The 20,674-nt window shown below is 38.2% G+C and overlaps 1 protein-coding gene across 3 annotated transcripts in view; it reads right to left on the minus strand.

The window, feature by feature from the left end:
* Positions 1 to 20,674, minus strand: part of gria3a (glutamate receptor, ionotropic, AMPA 3a) — a 37,040-nt gene that overhangs the window by 12,043 nt on the left and 4,323 nt on the right. For all 3 annotated transcript variants that reach the window (XR_014606254.1, XM_084114627.1, XM_084114628.1), the window contains exons 3-12: positions 18,674 to 18,913; positions 14,268 to 14,455; positions 12,914 to 12,967; positions 12,657 to 12,818; positions 12,151 to 12,318; positions 11,778 to 11,882; positions 9,109 to 9,216; positions 6,532 to 6,738; positions 4,901 to 5,274; positions 3,309 to 3,507 (exon numbers count right to left, since the gene is read on the minus strand). Coding sequence is in view for 2 of the 3 variants with exons in the window: in XM_084114627.1 (XP_083970753.1) it covers positions 3,309 to 3,507; positions 4,901 to 5,274; positions 6,532 to 6,738; positions 9,109 to 9,216; positions 11,778 to 11,882; positions 12,151 to 12,318; positions 12,657 to 12,818; positions 12,914 to 12,967; positions 14,268 to 14,455; positions 18,674 to 18,913 (1,805 nt within the window). In the remaining variant the exon portion in view is untranslated. The remainder of the gene's footprint in view (positions 1 to 3,308; positions 3,508 to 4,900; positions 5,275 to 6,531; positions 6,739 to 9,108; positions 9,217 to 11,777; positions 11,883 to 12,150; positions 12,319 to 12,656; positions 12,819 to 12,913; positions 12,968 to 14,267; positions 14,456 to 18,673; positions 18,914 to 20,674) is intronic.

Below are 20,674 nucleotides of genomic sequence, written 5' to 3' on the forward strand. Positions count from 1 at the left end.
TTAATATATTTTGAAATCAATTTTTTTTCCTGTGATGGCAAAGCTGAATTTTCAGCATTATTACTCTTTAGTGTCACATGATCCTTCAGATATCATTCTAATATGCTGATTTCATGATCAAGAAACATTTCTTATTAATATCAATGTTCTTATTAACAATTGTCAATGTTGTGATGCTTAATATTTTGTGTGGAAACTGATACTTGATTTTTTTGTCAAGTCAAGTCTAGGGATGCCCCGATATGAACATTTTGGTCGATACCGATAATCCTTTATATTTGAAAGCCGATGACTGATATATTGGCCGATAAATCTAAATCCAAATTTGTATAACATTTTGAGAGCCTGATTACAAAAACAAAAGTCTCAACATTAAAAGCCATATCCCAAGCACAAAATTATGATGTTCTCATTATAATTTATGTAGCTTTTATGACTTTTTTCGTTGCGCATGTTGAACTTAACTGTATTTTCCTTTTTTGAGGGATTCCAATCATATTTCAGCAATTCAAAAGCATCATGGCGAACAGTGCGCATCAGAAGTGTCTCAGCTGAAGGAAATAATACATTATTTATCGGCTTTAATATATCGGCCAAATTTTCTTATTGGGCCGATAACGATACCAGTAAAAATTAACATATTGGCCGATACCGATATGGTGTCCGAAATATGGTGCATCCCTAGTCAAGTCAAGTCACCTTTATTTATATAGTGCTTTTTTACAATACAGATTCAAAGCAGCTTTACAGTGATAACAGGAAAATAATGCAACAAACTTTGTTTTCGGCTACACAGCAGATCTAAAAGAAAACAGTAAAAGAAAATTTGTAACAATGTAAATGTCTTCAACATCACTTTTGATAAATTTAATGCATCCTTGCTAAATAAAATAGTCTCATGTGCCTCTTTGCGATAATTTTATGGTGTTTTTGCATCCTTTTTGAAGTTTGAAAGGGTCAGACCTCACTCATTGTAATTCCATGGAAAAGAGTACCAGCACAGCAAATGTTCCTTTTGTATTCCATGGAAGAAATAAAGTCATCAATTTTGGAATGACATGAAGGTGATTATTCCTTTAAATCACTTTACTTGTGGGGTCCGTTTGGCTGAAACAATATATGCACATTGTTTTTTCAACGTAAAAACCTAAACTCTAAACAAGCATCACCATCTAATAAGTTGAATTGTCTTTATTACTTGCTAGTACAGACAGGAAACAGAATTCACTTCTATTGACATGATGTTTTTTATTTATTTCTGAAATAATAAGTTATGAACACAAGGTGGAGACTGTCTCCACATCACATTCAGTCCAACTCCATGTCAGCTGCTCTCCTGTCATCTCTGCTCTGATCCAGTGTGTTAGCAGATGACAACTCATGAAAGAGAGAAGAGCAGAAGGCATCTCTTTTCATGTGTTCTCTCTCTAAAACTCTGACTCCAACCACTCTATAGGGGGTCTGCGACGTGACAGTGACTGTGAGTGACTGATTTAAGTGCGTGCATGAGTGTGTGCACATGTATATCTGCTTTCACACACACGCATTAGCGAGTAATCGTGACATTAAGGTGAAATGACAGGATGAGCTCATCAGCAGTGTTGTATCTGGGTCATCTTAAAACTGCCCTGCTCCCTGTCATCTCAAAACACATGGACAGACACGAACACACACTCTGCCCCCTGGCTACCTCACTTGAAAACGGTTTATGGCAAAGATTCAGTAAAACATGTTTTCAGTCAAAGATGGTTGCGTGTCTGTGGTGACATGTCTTTGTCAGATTGCCAGTAGTCTGTCATCATATTTTATTGTCAGAATTTCTTGCAGGTAAATGCACACAAATATGTGCTTTCGTTTATATCAACTAGTTTAGTATTAAAGTTACTTAACACTGTGTCTACACCAGACGTGAGCGGCCCGATGCAACGCGACCAAAGCAAATAGAATGCGCAATAAGAAACCATAATAATCAGTGATGCTGTCTACACTGGATCCGGCACGACACAATAAATCCCGACAGTGAACTGATGTCCCGTTTTATTTCTGATGTACTCCAAGCACTCGTGCTACTTCTGACACAAAGAACAAATAGATTTGCAACAGTTGCTTTGTTGCGTCCAGTGTAGACATGCTTCAAGCTGTTGCAGTGCGGTGCGACAACTTCGCTAACTAATCGTTTTTTCCCCCCTGTTTTTTTTTGTGAACTGGCTGAACCAGCTCACCAAATCGGACTGAACTGTCTGAAACAGTTTTTGGCTCAATTCAGCAAGTTAATCAATCAAAACTCACTTACAGACTTGTCTGACAGTCTCTCCATCTTGAAATGAGCCAATATCGAGGAGTATATGATATTATCATATGATACCGGTTTTTGTCAACTCATACACCACTCCAGTTAGTCCAACAGTACACTGAACTGAGTCTTTCGAGCATGTCCAACATGTTTCTGTTTCTGACTATTGGGTGCTTTAATAATAGAGTTGTGTATACCTGACATCATTGTGTGGTTATGTAAACAAACTGAATCGTTTTTTTTAACCAGTTTATTGAAACAAAATGTCAGAAAAAAAAGAGTTTGCGGAAAAGAATCGGACTTCCCATCTCTAGGTGTTAGGCAACAATCATTTATATTCTTGCTCCTCTAATGTGTAAATTAAGCCAATAAAGTATGACATTTATAAACTGTCATCATAGCAATATCACATACTCCCTCAATCCTATATATCAGTGTTTTTCAATCCTGTAACAAAGTCCTTTCCAATACTGCACATTTTGAATGTCTCATTTAATTGACAAATTCAGTTCAGCTACTATGGCTAATGAGTTGAATAATGTACATTAGGCTTTGTTCAGACAGGCAGAATTTTTTTTTTGGCACATCCATTTAGTTATTTAGCAAGGATCCATTGAAGGCACAGTATGTAAGTTTCACCGCTAGAGATCGTTTATTCAAAACAATAACAAAGGTATGAATTAGCGCTTTGGGTTTAAGAAAAACACATTACAAATAAAATGTATTATTATTATTATAAAGTCATAGATTGATGCCGTGAATGAGCGTGGAATCATGGGAGTTGTCGTCTTCACCTCCACAGCAAATGCATCCTTAGGGAGCATCAGAGACTTCTTTCAAAAACATCATACCAACCCCAAACTTTTGAATGGTAGTGTAGATGTAAATAAAATCAAGATATGGTTGGGAAACAATGGCACTGAACACTATTTTTACTATCATCAATAACCACACCAGCTTGGCTAAAAATTGTGGTAATATTGCATTTGATAGAACATTTCTATTGCTGTCTTACCCTGAAGAACTCTTTAGTGGAACCGGAGTCGAGCGTTCCGTAGGCGATCTCAGTCTGCTTGGCCAGGTCTTCTGCGCCCTCTATAGGCGAGACCATCCTTTCCACAGTCAGGAAAGCAGCCAGATTGGCAGTGTAGGATGAAATGATGATCAGAGTGAAGAACCACCACACACCTCCAACAATACGGCCAGACAGAGACCTGAGAGAGAGAGGGAGTGAGGGAGAGAGACAGAGAGACAATAGGAGAGCAAACAAATCCCCTGTGAAAGGTTAACAATTAACAATTTCACACATATTAAAGCTATTACTGCTGATAAATGATGCAAAGGTCTTCAAGCTACGGACAAAACAATCACTCAAAGTACAATTGAAGCTTCTGTTTGGGCAGGTCTCCCTAATGAAGGGCCGGAAGAAAGATGAGGATGAGAACAGGGTCACAAAGATCACTTCAAGAATGAAAGACAAATCCAAGAGGAATTTGGTGAGTAAGATGGACAGGAAAATCAAATGACTGAATAGAAGAACGATGGAATGAGTGAAGAGGGCTGACAATCCTCCACTGAAACAGTTTATAAACACCAAACTGCTGACAGTAAAATAGAGACATGCAGCAAGAACACGGTAGCCCTCCAAGAAAGAGAGAAAGACAGTGAAAGAGAGAAAATCTGTACATTTTACAGTCAACACATGGTGAATATAAATTATTTTAGTTGGTGTCAAGCATCACTTAAAGCAATGGTTCTCAAAGCGCAAGACAGTTCTCAAATCTTGTTTACTTACAGTATGTTTGAAACATGACAATGAGTAAATAACTGAATTTTCATTTTTTGGTGAACTAACCTTTTATCATTGCGCCTGTAAAGCAGTATCATTTGTTTATTATTTCATTTATTTCTGGATATCATAAAAGACATTTCCTGTTTTATTTAATATATTTTTTCCAACTTTTTTCAGTGAAGACTGTAACTTTTCATAATTCAGCAAACATGCTGGATCATTATCCAAAACATGCAGTTTTCATTGTGTTTTTAAAAAGAATGTAATATTTTATTATTAAACAGCAAGCATTTGAATAAAAACTTCATAATGTAACTGCACATGACATTGGTTCATGTGCATTAAATTGTTTGTTGTTTTTTCTCATTTTTAAGTTGCTTCGTACAAAAGCATCTGTTAAATGATTATATGTCATTATAAGTGCCAAAACTTGGCAGCAATACTGATATATTATTATATTATTGGCTGAATGTGGAGCGAAAGTTTCTTTAGTTCCAAAGAGGAGTGAAAAAAAGAGAGAACCACTGATTTAACACAAGCTATATTTCAAAAGAGGAAAAGTGGAGAAAGACAGGAACAGTTGTAGTGACAATATTGTGACTGATGAGTGTTTGAGTGAATGAATGAAGTGACACAATGATAGAATGAGTTAAGGGTTAGGACGGAGATAAGCTTTAGCTTATTGACAAGTGAAACACCCCAAGTAAAATAACATATATGCACCATGAAATACGAGACAACCATAAAATGCAAAGATGAGGGGAGAGAGAAAGATGAGGATGGAGAGACAAGAACGGGCTAAACAATACACCAACCTTGGCGAGATATCGCATCCTTGCTGCATGAAAGCTCCAAGAGAGAACCAGAGACTGTTAAAGATGCCAAAGTCGTTGGGCGGGTCAGGTGGTGTCTGCGGATCCTTCGCCTCTTCATTCTCGTCCAGGTGCCATTCGTATGGACTGAAACGACTCACCAGGAAGAGAACCACGCTCACACCGATATATGCAAACACGATACACATCCAGATCTCATAGGCCAATGGGTCTAGGAAGGAGAAGACTCCCGGTTTGGACTTCTGTGGTTTCTTGATCATGATGGAAATGCCCAGACTCATGAAGGGCTTGGAGAAATCTATCACCTCCTCCCGGACAAGGGTTATAGTGAGAGGAGCCACAGCTATATCTGCCCTCTGGAAACATGGAAGTTTATAATATGAGAAAAACAATGTCATGGTGTGATCATGGAAATGTGATTAGATAGTTTAACATTTTCAAAGTCTAATGACAATAAAAATGCAGAATCGAGGAGTGAACCAGTTGTTTCAGTACCAACAACACTTTTACAAGGTTCATAACAGCAAGTAATGGAGAACCTTTGGTTCACTCTTTACATTTAACTGTATGCTGTAACTGTATGTAGCAGAATGTTACCATGTACTTCTGTCCCATAATGCCTTCTTGTCTCCATCTGCTTATGAATGCAACTCAGAACTCGATTTAAAATTCAACAATAGAACTAAATAAAAATTCATAATAACATTGTGTGTAAGGATGCGCTCAATTCTGGCCAATACAGAGAAGCCAGGAATTATTTTCATGACATGACATTTTGTTATCGTAAACAAAAAAATTGTTTACGATAAATGCCTGAAAAATATACATTTATATTAAATTAAATTAACTATTATATATCTGCTGAAAAATATCAAATATTTGTCAATATATACATAAAAATTCCAACATTAACTGATAACCGATATGATGAAGATACACAGTGCATTATAGTATTGTGTATAAGATCATTTCAGTAAAAAAAAAGACTGAAAATCCAGTTAAACACTCTTCACCTGAGATTATTAAATGATATGCATCTCATATAGGCAGGATATGTTGAATATCACACAGAAACAAAACAAAAGCATAGAAACACACACTCTTCTCATTCTTAGAGAATATATTGTGTTGTTTAACTTTAACAGCAACCAGGAACAAATTGGGCGAAGCTGTTTTTGGGGTTTTTTTGTAAATAAATTTAAATTGATTTAGTCATTGTGCCTCAACAACATGCAGAGAGACACTACTTTGGAGCTTTATTGTGTAAAAACACTGACCATGACCAAAGACTTGGGTGATGTCAGCAACACCAGGAGACTGTAAATAATGTAAAAATCACATTACAGTGTCAAAATAAATGACACAGGAAATAAATGTTGAGAACAACTCTGACAAGCACCAAACTCATAAAGCAAACAACTCAGTTATATGAAAAGATTCTGCATGACACATTTTGAAACCTGCAAAAAAAAATAAACAGTGATTCTGTGACATTTATTTTGACAGAGCGGTCAGTGATTATATATGAGGCCTCCTAAGTGTTGCTGGCTTCACACAGCCACTATCCCACCACCAAAACCTTCCCATTGCAGGATCATTTTCCCAGCACTCACCCCATATACCAACTCCCCCACCATGCCGTTCCAGGTCTTGGTCTCAGGGTCGCGTGCTCCGTATTTCCCATCAGCTACAATGGACAGTTTGTACCTAATGCCGACGTGCTTCGCGATTTCTGATGCCAAGTCTACACAGTAGCCCTCATAGCGATCATTTCCATCCATCTGCATATAATTCCTCTTGTACATTACATATGGAGCTTCCTGTTAACCAAATCAGAGGAGGTTGAGCTGGCTTACAGACTGACAGCCCAGAAAACACAAAAAAATCATTAGTCTGCCATCATGGCGATACTTCTCTCTCTCACACACATTCACATTCATTCTTACTCATTCGCACAAACACATACTGAAATATAAACATGCATTTTGAGTCTTGTAACAGCAATGTGACCAACAGCCAAGCTACCAAACAAACAGCAGCTGTGAGGAAGGCTAGTTTGAATTTAAAGTGGGTTTTGGATTTGTGGACAGTGCTATTCAGTGGAATCTAATTTCTCAAAGTGGAGAGAGAAAGACGTGAAGTGAAGTTGCAGGTCCTCTCATAGTCATTCGTCAGTCTAAAGCAAGCAAATTTAAGGGGGTTCCACTTAAACTTACACACATGTACGTCTAAATTGCATGCAGGTGGGTGGGTTAAAGAGGGTGGCAGAGGTTTTCTCACATGTGTGCATGCTTTTAACTATTTTAATCAGGCCAGATGTTAACATGAATGATGATGAAACTCTAACATTAAAAGCAATCAAAATACTGCTTTAATAGCATCAGATCAAACTCTATTTAAAAAAAAAAATTTTTTTACAAACTGGCCCATCTAAACTCAATATTTTCAGTCAGTTTATATGAGATTTCTATACACAGGCACATCTGTCCAATTTATGCAGAATAAAACATTCCTTTCACAAACTCTTATTAACCTAATCATCTAATTAACCTAAGATTTAGTTCTTCTTTCACTTTCTGTATCTACTTATGAGATCATCATAGGCAGAGTCAGAAAGAAGTCATTACCACTTTTAAATGTAACATAAGGCGAACCTTGTGGTACATTTAAATATGACTGCTTCTGTGACTAACTAAATTTAGTGAAATATGTTTATTTATGTAATTCTGACTGGTCTTATAAATGCTCACTTTTCTAATGTACCTGTATTAAAATAACTGTATTCCTCATTGACACAGTTCTGAAGTTCATTTGATGTTTTCCTCACTAGGATTTGGTTTCTGTGACCTTCAGGTTATGCATTATTCAAAAGATTAATTACCATATTCACTCTTTAATTAATATTCTTTCAGTTTCATCTCAGTCCTCGCCTCTATCCCCCCCTCCTGCCCTCAAGTTCTCAGAGTTCTTCATTAAGGACGTAATTATGAAACTCGTTTAAGCCCAGCTGTAATCACTCTACAGCCCCAACCGATTCAATTCCGGCATTTGGTTCAATTAACACATGTTTCTTTAAACACAATGAGTCGTCCAACGTAACATGTCCAGTAGGCAAAACATTATCACGTGCATAACCTTGCACGTGTCCTGTTTGAAATGCTCTAGATTAAGAAGTTCTGCATTTCTTGTTAACTGTTAATATATGGGATGGAAAGTAAAATTCTAATTACATTTTGCTATTTTAAAATTGTATAAAACCACAGTTCACTCGAATATATTCATCATTTTGCTTTGGTTGGGAGTTACAAAATTAGGGCTGCTTGGTCAGATTTTTTATTTTTAGTCAAACAAAATTGCAGCTGTATTTCATAGGATGTATCTAAACAGTGGCAGTACATTTGTATGCATTTAATTTTGTAACTATACATATAACTGGAGCGTAATATTGAATGAAAAGGCACTGAGCTGGTTCCCAACCACAACTCGTCTTCATGTGGCACTTAAATAGCCACTCAGAAATGAGAGAAATACGTAAAAGCCAATCTAAGCAAAAACTTTAATTGTATTGATTTGCTATTGAGTGGACACTGCTCACTCTCGCTCACAGTCACGTCCCTGCTCACATTCATTGTTTCTGCTGGGACGATTATGTCATTTTAGGGAGCTAAATGAATAACTGTCTGCACCTAATGGGCACTTCTGATTTGACAGCTGGAAATTAAAAACAGCTCAGCTAGAAAATGCAGAGAACATCTGAACTCTGAGGGGATGTAAAATAAAACACTTTACTTAATATTGCACATGTGTGAGAAAACCCTAAGCCAATTTTTGTTTGCATGTGTCTATGTACACTGTCATCTGCATCCAGCCCGACATCTCAGTTGTTCAGTACTTACGTTTGGTGAAGTGAAAGAAGCAGAGATAACCTATTTCTTACCAAAGCCAGTATTGTGATGTCACTGCTACAACAGGCCACTGGAATGGAACTGAAAATGCTTTGGCACTCACACGGATACAGTTGAAACACTCTATTGTGATCGACTGTTTCAACATGTAGTGAGTGAGTGCAAAGCAAAGCAAAACATAAAAACGTTCTGACCCCCCAGGATGCAATGCAACTGTGACACTAAACCTGAGAGGGCAGAAGGGTCATGGTTCGGCATATTTAAAAGCAGCTTTAGATAGTGTACCATGATAGTAGTGACCACAATGGTTCTGTTTTCCACAGATGAGGATTCGTTGGTAACCTGCTGCTCCACTATATAAACAAATTTCTCTAATTCATTCCAGTAGCCAATCTGCAAGGGACAGAAACAGAAACAGCAAAAGAATAAATAGAATCAATCAATCACTGTCAACCAATAAAAGAAATGGGTAATACAGAAAGAGAATGACTCAGTAGAAACATGATCTCATGAATGATGGAGGAAGAAAGCAAGTATGACGGTAGCTTGAGCATTCAAGTGCACGTTAAAGGGGTTGTATAGTGAGAAATACAATTTTCCTTGATCTTTTAAGATAAAATGTTTATTTGTACTATAAAAAACAGTTAAGAAAAAAAAATGGAAAAAAAGAAATGGGAAACAAATTAAACATTTAATGATGAGGGTCTAAAAGAGGGCGGTAAGATGGCAATAAAAAAAAACTCTTGCTTAACTCTTTCCCTGCCAGCGTTTTTTTTTTTTTTTTTGCCAGCCACTGCCAGCATTTTTGATCATTTCCACAATTGAACATGCAATATCAAAAGAAAGAACAAAGCCTCTGCTTTTAAACAATTCTTTTTTTTATTCTAGCTTCATGTATTCTCTTTTTTTTTTTTTATGTGGGTAAGCAACATTTTGAACAAAAAGCTGAGAAAATCACATTTTTGTCAAAGACTACATGTGCATAAGCAGTGCTTCTATCACTTGTTTCTGCTTCATTTTCGCATGTGTTTTGATCCTGAGATTTTGTACTTTTTAGAAGATGCTTAACAGCACCCCCTACTGTAAAACAGTGAAAACACGGATTGCCAGAAAGTTCCATCAATGGTGGGAATCGTTAGGGCTGGGCGATATATCGCATGACATTGTTATGTGCATCTCGTCAGTTAAACCGGTTCCTTGATTAGTAGTAAATCGCCATCACCTGCTTTCAAATGGAGCGGCATTTACAACACAGAGCCGTAGTTAACTGACAAGCTGAGCCATATCGCATTAATTATCACGGATGTATCGCCTGCGATAATTAATGCGATATGGCTCAGCTTGTCAGTGAACTACGGCTCTGTGTAGTAAATGCCGCTCCATCTGAAAGCAGGTGATGGCGATTTACTACTAATCAAGGAACCGGCTTTACTGGCGAGATGCGCATAACAATGTCATGCGATATATCGCCCAGCCCTAGGAATCGTCCTGTCAAAAATTACGGAAAATTACATCGATGGCAGGGAAAGAGTTAATAATGACTGTTTTTCTGTTTTTGGAGCAAAAGAAAAAACATTATATACAGTATTCATTCTCATCGGCCACCTTTTCAACTGCTAGTTAACGCAAGTATCTAATTAGCCAATTACATGACAGCAACTGGCATGGCAGACATGGTCAATAAGATCTGCTGAAGTTCAAACTGAGCATCAGATGAGGGGAAGAAAGATGATTTAAGTGACTCTGAACGTGGCATGGTTGTTGGTGTCAGACAGGCTAGTCTGAGTATTTCAGAAACTGCTGATCTACTGGGATTTTCGCACACAACCATATCTAGAGATTACAGAGAATGGTCCAAAAAAAGAGAAACTATCCAGTGAGTGGCAGTTCTGTGGGAGAAAATGCCTTGTTGATGCCAGAGGTCATACATTATTATTGTGCTTTTCGCGTCACTCAAAACGCTTTACACATGGAAAGGGGGAATCTCCTCAACCACCACCAATGTGCATGTGCAATGTGCAATGTCATCCACCTGGAAGATGCAACGGAAGCCATATTGTGCCAGAATGACCACCACACACCAGCGTATTGGTGGAGAGGAGACAGAGTGATGAAGCCAATCAGTATATATGGGCTGGGGATGATTAGGAGACCATGATGATGGACAGAGGCCAATGGTGATTTTTTACAGTTTAGTGTCCCCAATCCCCATCACTATACTGGGGCATTAGGACCCACACAGACCACAGGTTGAGCACCCCCTGCTGGCCTCACTAACACCTCTTCCAACAGCATCCTAGTTTTTTCCAGGTACTGACCAAGCTCAACCCTGCTTAGCTACAGTGGGCAACCAGTCTTGGGTTACAGGGTGATATGGCTGCTGACAACCGAGGTAAGCAGAAGAGCATCACTGAATGGACAACACGTCGAACCTTGAAGCTGATGCTGACCATGTCCATCCCTTTATGACCACAGTGTACCCATCTTCTGACAGCTATTTCCAGCAGGATAACACACCATGTAACAAAGCTCATCTCAAACTGGTTTCTTGAACATGACAATGAGTTCACTATTCTCAAATGGCCTCCACAGTCACCAGATCTCAATCCATTAGAGCACCTTTGTGATGTGGTGGAACGAGAGATTTGCATCATGGATGTGCAGCCGACAAATCTCCAGCAAATGCATGATGCTTTCATGTTAATATGGACCAAAATCTCTGAGGAATCCCAACACCTTGTTGAATCTATGCCACGATAAAATAAGGCAGTTCTGAAGGCAAAAAGGGGTCCAACTCGGTACTAGCAAGGTGTACCTAATATAGTGGCCGGTAAGTGTATAAATACATATAGTCTCATTTTCAGCACTGCTAAATGTTCTAAAGTGACTTGTGGCTTCACTGTGACATTAATATTGTGTGAATTTATAGAAACTGCCCTTCCAGAGCCACTAACCTTTTTGGCTCCTCCCGGTTTCATTTCATAAACATCAATGGTGTAATTTGATCGCCGTCCAAAGGAGTCGAACTGAATATTTCCCGTCATACCCTGAACCTGAACCTGCAGAAGGAAAGCACACAGGAACAGTAACACCCACAAAATAACAAGCAAAAGAAAAAGACAAGAAAAGCATGAAACAACATTATTAAAGGTAATATAGGTATCATTTATATGAAAATAAACACAAACTATTTCAACAAATGTAAATGCATATCTAAACAGTAGTGAACATTCATTTATAGTAAAAAATGTGAATGTTGCTGTTTTTCTAACTCTTAGAAGAAGTCTCTCAGCTCTCTGTCTGAGGCCCTTTGTGGACCGCTCCTACCATTTTGAGAGCTCTTTCAATGTCGATTCCTTGGCTCCATGGTACGGCCGGGTTGGCAAGGCAGTCGCCTGCACTCCCTCGACGGGAAATATCAACGCGCTGACGTCTCAAATACCGAAATGCCTCAGCGATCACCAGGATGGCATCGTGTGTCAGTGCAGATGTATACTAAACATGACAACAAACAGACAAACGGTTTGCATCCATGGAAACATCAGTATAGAAAGAGAACCACACTAAGACTAGCAGTTTTTTCAATACACTGCATTTTGACCAAATGAGTGCTCATATTCTATTAAATAAAGGTGCAGTATGGGAGAATTTCAGCAACATAGGCAAGAAACAACAAAAAAGAGATGATTAATAAAACTACTGCATGACTGCTACATTAAACTCATCAAAATATGTTATCATAAATTACACATACAAGCTATTCACAAGTGGCACACTCCCAAATAAACACATCACAAATGCACATAAATAAGCATAGAAATAAAGAGAGAGACCTTCAGGGGAGTGTTTCTAGACTCAGGGAACTCTCTCTCATCGAGCCGCTCCCAGCGCTGGAGAAACTGCTGCACAATCGGACTATCAGAATTTATGATTTGGAATCCGGTAATATTTGCTCCGCCTGAAAACACCTTATCCAAACTCATGTTAGAGAACCCCTGCAGAGAGCAATGGCCAATAGTCAAAAGTGAAAGGTCACTCACAGAAGGTTAGGAAATAAGAGCTCTTTGTATGTGTGTGTGTATTTTCTCACAAGATTAGCCAGGATGTAATGATATCCTCGACCGTTCTTTCCTGAGATCACAACCTGGAAATAAAAGAATGGAAGAGTGTCATCTAGCATTATGTCTGATAGTTTAGGTGGACATGATATCAAAACCAACGAATGACAGGCGAAATTGGAAACAAAATGCAAAAGCCTTAACTGCAGAAGGGTGATTCTGTAACTATGGGCACTTTGCAGTCCCAGCGGAGGAAAGAAAAAGTTTGCTTGCGTTTTTCTTTTTATTATTAGTAAATAATTGGGGGGGTGGGGGGGTGGAGTGCACTGGGGAAAAATAATGACGTCTTTCTTTTTATTATTAGTATAGCTGAATACTAGGGAAAAGTCACGGGCCATGAGTGACAAGGTCTTTTATAGTCATTTTATGGGTAATAGTTTCTGCCACGTCATGGAATATTTTAAATCACAAATAAAGCCAAATATAAAAAAAATACTTTATTTTAAATGAAAAATGTCAAGTGTCACAACCACAACATTTATGTTAGGGAAAATGTATATACACAGATAGATGGATAGATTTAAAATATTTTTTCACTAAACCAATCAGGTCAGTAGTGCCCACTGTTACGTAATCAGATATGAATGAACTGTCTCCATTGTCCTGCTTGAACCTGTTGGGAACTGTGGAGCTGTTACAATGCATATTCCCACACATCACAGGACTTGTGTTATTATTTATTGTTCTACAAAGTTGCAGTGCTTGAATACATTGGCAATATTGAAATTTTTAGTGCTGTGCCAGCACAACATAAAGGTATGACCCAACCACACACACACACACACACACACAGCTATTGATTTACAAATAACAACAGACAGCCAGTCTGCTGAAAGCGCAGAGCTCTGAGCACTGATTGATCTACTTGTGGATTTCATTATCTCTGTGACCTCCTAGTGACACACACGCACACACATTCTTTTCTACTCTGTTTCAATGCATATGAGTGTGTGGGGGAAAAAACAGGAAAATATAGACAGAGGGTAAAAAAACTGAAAGAGAAAGAATAAGTGAAAGAGACAAACAGAATCGGAGAATGTAACAGTACCTTTGAGAGCTGTATTTTTGGATGAGAGGAAAGGGAGTATTTTTAGTTTTCTCACTGTTCCCTTGTTATAGGACGCTGTGCCCTACTTAGACAAACACACGCACGCTTTCACACACACTATTTTTATCACCTCATTCGCTAACGACAGTTGAATTTTGGAAAGGTATTGATCGATACCACAAGGCTGATAACTTTTCCTGATCTACCACTATGACAGACAGACAGTCACTGTAAACAGACTCACAGGCCGACAGATGAAATGATGTGTTTTTATTTACCTGCTCTAGAATACTGTTAATGCGTTCAACCTCACAGTCGATAAGGAAGCGTTTCTCCTGCCGACGATCCATTTCTTCAACAATGCGTCGGTATTCCAGCGGATCCACTATGTTCCCCACTGAACGCGCCGTCACCTGCCAATTATTCATCACTGCGGATTCCATGATGGCCTGTAGGATGGAAAACCCTGAGAGAAAAAGAGAGAATAATACATGGTGTGAAAAACACTGCTGCACCGGGCCTGTGCAGATGTAGTAACAGGGCAGAATTGGGCCAGAATGATGGAGCAAGTACTGCTTCATTTCTCTTCCTGGTTTGAGAACACACAGGAACTGCTGATGCAGTGCAAATCTGAAGGGATGAAAGGAGGGAAGGCTGAGAAAGAGAAATGGTGAATGTAATTACTGCAACTCTGCACCAATGATACTAATGCAATGGCAGAACGCACATATTTTATGCATATGCATATGTTTGTGCAGGTGTGTTTTTGGCCTTCATTCATGTATTTCTCTGATACGTTACACTATAGATCATATCCAATGCAGATCATATATTTTACGCAACTGATCAGGTCTTCTGTAATACATCAGATCCACTGCAGCACATATTAGACAGGACAGGCACCCCGCCTCAGCGAGTGAGTGTTTTGTTTGCTCTGAAATAAGCTATGATTACCGTAAAAAAATTTGGGAAAAAGTCTTTCCATCCTATATGTCTTCAAGAGAAGAAAAAAACATCACTAAGGAAAGTGGTGCAAAAAATAAAACATATTTACATATCTTCTGACAGACAGATAGATAGATACATAGCTAGATGATAGATTATTTTCTGTATTAATAGACAACATACCACAAGTATACTTAACCTGTTAAAGGATTCAAAGCAAACACAAAAGCAATAACAGCCTTTATCACCTCCAACTCAAGGCCATACACACACACAGGACACAAATCAGCCCTGTTCTATTTGATCTCGTTTTTAGCCCCGCGACCACATTTATTACAGGACAACACGCGCACACATACACTCAATCACTATTTTAATTAGCATACGTCCTAGAGTGCCAGACCGCAAGGCTGTTTAGCAGTGACCAATTAATCCAGACTGACAGCTTGCAGAGAGGTGAGAATTCAAATGACATACATACACACAAGCACTTCAAATCTTTAAGTCATACATGTTATTAAGAGGAAGGGCACGTGCCATAGCAGCGCTCAGACCTGCAAAGGTTTATGAGTTAATTAAACATTGCTCCTCATTAACAATTAAGAGGGTCTTGCTAACCACTGTATGGACAAAATCTTTTACAGTCCTTCATTAAATATCTCTTAACCTCTGACAGATTAATTTTCCAAATTATATACTTGGCCTTTTGAAATATTTATTGAGCATCTCTGCCAAATATTGCGGCACCCATCTGAACATCACAACTCGATGTCTCTGAATGTTTATGTGAACCATCAAGCCAAGGCTCCAATCTCATGCAGATTTTTTTTAATCGTCACTGTTTAGCATATTTAACAGATCCAAGAGCCCTGTGGTGATGTAAAGCCATTTAAAGTTTGGCACTACCAGCACAACTCCCTGCTGAGTGTAGTGGATGATTTTAAGGGTGGTAACAGATTGAGACTGTCTTCACTGTATCATGATTTGAGAATGATCTGATTCCAAAGAGCATGATCTTGTGCTTCAATAGAAGAAAATCTGACCTTTTGTACAAATGAGTTCACATGATCAATGAGGTCTCTGAATTTTGCCGCCTATTGTATTAAGAAGTGGAGGTCCAAACAAAATTCCATTAACTTCTAGCTGTAAGTACACAGTTACTCCAAATATTCTGTGCATTAGTATGATGGGTTTAATCCATTAAGGAGGATCCCTGGAGTAAACATAACAAAGTCTCTCGTTATCTTAAACTGTCCCTGTAAGCACTCTCTTCAGAGTAAACAAGCTAGGAAAAAAATGTGTGATTGTTGGCTGTAAGCCCATCAGGTGATTTGGAACACAAACAGAGAGGAAAATGGTCCTCAATTATACCAGTGATTGACTCTGCTGTCACAATACCTGATATGAGGCGTGATGTCTACTGCTTTAGCTGTAATTTGCAAGCAAAAATCTGATTTCTAATATTTGTGTGAACAAAAGCAGACATTAGACCTATACAACGCATCAGGCACATGCACAGATAGACCCTAAGTGGTGCTCAAGCACCTGCCATTTTGGCCTCTAACTAGACACTTTTTATTTTATTTTATATTTTACTTTTTGTTTCAATTTGGCCCGTGGCATCAATACACAGCATGTGTGCCCGACAACTTATTCTTAATAATTCTGTGAGACTGCACAAGCCCCTCCTCCTCTCCTCGTCACAGTCACCACAGCGCTCTGCAGAGCAGGCGAGCAGCATCCACGTCTCCCGGATCTGCTTCATTGGTGACAGCCAGGTAACGATCGTGTCTGCGCTAAACCTCGGCACTGTTTGTCACCACTGTGAAATTAAACAACTATTTAAACATCTCAATACAGCCAGCCTAACTTAGCCAATAGCCCTCCATTAAAGGGGTCATGACATGAGAAAACAAATATGCCTTGATCTTTTGACAAATGGTCTTTGTACCAATAAAGCATCCTCCAAGTTTCATAGCTTAAAACGTCCTCCTTATAAAGAAAGCATTTATTTATTCAAGATCAAATAGGGCTTGTTTTGATATTGGGTGACCTGTGACATCACATGGGCAACTATATTTTGCCCCTTTAAGCTTAAGCACAAGCTAGTCTGCCGTTGACGTGAAATAGCGTCATACAAGATCAGAAATACCACTAAAATAAATAAAAATGCACCCAAAATTCAAGATATGAATTGCCCTTGTATGAGTTCTTGTATTTTGTGTTTATAACATAATATTGTTAAGCAATATCACACTAGCAAGAGTGCTATTTTCTTGAATATCAGCACGATTGCAAAATGTGATATTTATTTTATACAACAGTTCAATAAACAATAAGTTGATTATTTTCTCATTTATAGACACAACTTTGTCAATTTTGACTGTTTTTGCTCTATTTTACAAACAAAATGAGTGATTGTTTTTTCATACAAGTGAGTGTTTTTTGCCAAACTAAGCAGAAAAGTTTCCCAGTAACACACAGCGGTGTTTCGTTCTTGAATGATTCACCGTTATTGAATGAATCGGCTGAGTGAAATATTCAATGACCCATTCGTAAAGTGAACGGAAACACTTGCTTCATTCATGAAAGAATCAGCCAGTTTGAACGAGTTGGTTGAATGAATCATTCTATGATTCACTTATTACAACTTGCCACCATTTAATTTTTTTTCCCATCATTTCATATTTCTATATTCAAAATGTTATATTTAGAACATTAATATCATGACATTATTTGGGCAATTGTAATTGCAGTGTACATGGTTGATAAATGGTAAGATGGATTTTGTTGATACTGATTTCAATTAATTGGTATAACAGCCCTATAGTGTATAGTGATAAATAGTGTAACTAATCAACAATCTGACACTTTACATTTTATAGGTAATTATACAAGGGGTGCCTTTTTTTCACTTGAGCACTTGCCCCCCAAAATGTCAGTGGACGTCCCTGACAGACTTGGTATTCTATAGGCCCTATTTCCACCTGGTATTTCAGTCATCCAATCACACGCATTACCGTTTACACCTAATATTAAAATGCGTTTCAAATGCATCTCCTGTGACTACTTGTGTTCGGATTTCATTGAGACACTCACCTCTTATTTTGTCACATTCTACACCACTTTTGTGGTGCACGAATACTACTGACTGGAACCATATTACGCTGATTACCAGCAATCTAGAAAGGAAGTGAATGAAAAGCTAAAGGAAGACATCTGCGATTTCGACTGTAATCCATGTGTTTTGGTGCAACACAGCAAAGTTTGAATTGCTTGTTTTGGTGTAACACTCACAACACTTCTCACTACCCTTCATACAATGATTACGTATTAGGTTAGTAGGCAGTCTTTTGTATCAGTTTGAACACATTTAACCACATGAGCATCTAATTTTTCAGTATGCTGTTACATTCAATAAGCTGTTTAAAGATGCTGACTCGGCGTCACAATATGGAAGAAAAGAGGCTACCTCCATTTCATTACAACTTTAAAGGTATAGTTCACCCAAAAAATGTCATACCACCATCTGTATGACTTCTGCAGAACACAAAAGAAGATATGTTGAAGAATGTTGGAAATCAAATAGTTTTGGTGAGCACTGACTTCCATTGAATGAAAAACAACAACACATTTCTCAAAATATCTTCTTTTGTGTTATTGCGTTTTCATTTTTGGGTGAACTATTCCTAGTGTTCGAACACTTGTTCGAATAGTGTTCGTGTGTGTGTTTACTCACCTCTATCAGTGTCATACAGGTAGACAAATTTCTCCCATTTGTAGTGGGCTAGCAAGCTGAGCAGCGCCCCCCGGAGGCTCGGCCTCATCTGCATGACAAACTGCACATCTGTGTCCGTGGGAAAAGATGGAGTGATGAAGGAGGTGTGCAGAGCGCCGCAGAACGATGTCAATGTGTTCATTGACCTCCTGTCATAGAATCCAAATATTGCATACACACCCCTCGAGAACTGAGAACAAACTGCCAGACCAAGAGAGAGATGGAAGCATCAGTCAGTGCATTTTAAAATAAACAAACATTAGGCACACAAACTTACAAGCATTTAGATTTGTATTATGACACTGTCTACTGAGTACATGTACTATGTGAGTGTCTGAGTACGTCTTCAAAAAAAACCTGAAGAGACAATAGCCTGTTAAAATGGAGAGATTTTGACATCATATTTGATTTCACAGACCGCATGTATTGCAATATGGCGTACATTCTTCTAAAATCCAAATCAAATGTCTTGTTATTTATTTATTTTAAAATACCCTAAATGCAGTTGTCATCTAAATTATTTAAAGATAAACTGCAAATGTTTCTAAATCTAGCAACCATGTAGCGAAGCTGACAGTAGACAGATTGAGTTCACTGACGTCTCCACGACCCTAACCATGAATGAATCCTTAGAAAAGTCAGTGTAAAGCATTAATTCAGCTTTTGCTGTCTAATTAACTGAATATTTACAACCATATGTTCTCCAGAAAGAGTACATTTTTACTATTTGTTTCCCAAAGCAAATTATGTTTTGCCTTACACAAACACCTGCCTCTTGAAAAGAAGAGAATATGAGAGAATAAGGGACTATGGAAGGATAGAAGTTAGTTGATTCTAGGAAAAGGACCAAACGGGGCAAATGTTCCCAAATGTGTCCAGAAGACATACAAACAAAAAAGCAAGGCAAAAAAATTATGTGGCATGTAAGCATGAGGGAGAAAATGAAGAAAATACAAGCAAATGTCAAATTACTCAGAGAGCCCAGAGGTTAAAAATCATCACACACAGATAAACACACACATACACAGCCTACGCTTGAAAAAAAATAATGCTCAAATGATCATGCAGCACAGAAAATATATTCATACACAATTGAGAGCTTTGGTACAGCAAAAAAAACAACAGCAACAACAACAACAAAGAACAACTTTGCAAACACTCACTACATACAAACACACACACACACACACACACACACACACACACACACACGTGTAGGCCTATATAGAGCCATACCCATCAAAGACTGAAGGGGAAACATCCTCAATATTTAAATTAGCAGTCAATCAAAATGTGTTTTTTTAATGAGCAGAATTTTAATCCACTAAAATTGTCGTGGCTGCCATTGCTTTCCTGTGCACCACCCATCACTTCACACTCCAGTCCAGTAGGTGGCGGAGGCTGTATGGTGCACAGGAGCACAATGGTGCCCGTCATGATTTGACTTTTAATACTGATTAACTATTGGGATCTTTTCACAAAAAACAATCAGAGCACTTGGACAATGATCAGTGAGACACATAGCCTATATTTTTTGCTGACACTATTGGATGTTTTAGTAATTGTTCAAGCGAGTCCTGAATGGACTCTACACATGCCTCAGTGGCCACTGCAACTTCTACTTAAGCACAATGTAAGCACAAACTGTGAGAAAATGAAGCACAAAATTAAATCTTGAGGAAGTGTTACATGACAGAATAAAGCAATATTGATATAATCCACCTTCACACTAAATGTATTTAAAGCTGGTGTTTAGTTAGGGTTAGGGTTAGGGTTAGGGTTAGGGTTAGGTTAATAATGTATATGATACACAGTAGCCTGCTGTATTATAATATAATGTAATTATTTGTGATTGACAAAGTTTGCTATGGGAGAATACTATAGCAGTAGGCATTCACCAACTGGATATTCATTAAATGAGTCCAAAGAAAGATAACCATACACGTCATATATACACACAAA

This window comes from Abramis brama (assembly GCF_963993115.1).
Source record: "Abramis brama genome assembly, chromosome: 5".
Classification (NCBI taxonomy): domain Eukaryota; kingdom Metazoa; phylum Chordata; class Actinopteri; order Cypriniformes; family Leuciscidae; genus Abramis; species Abramis brama.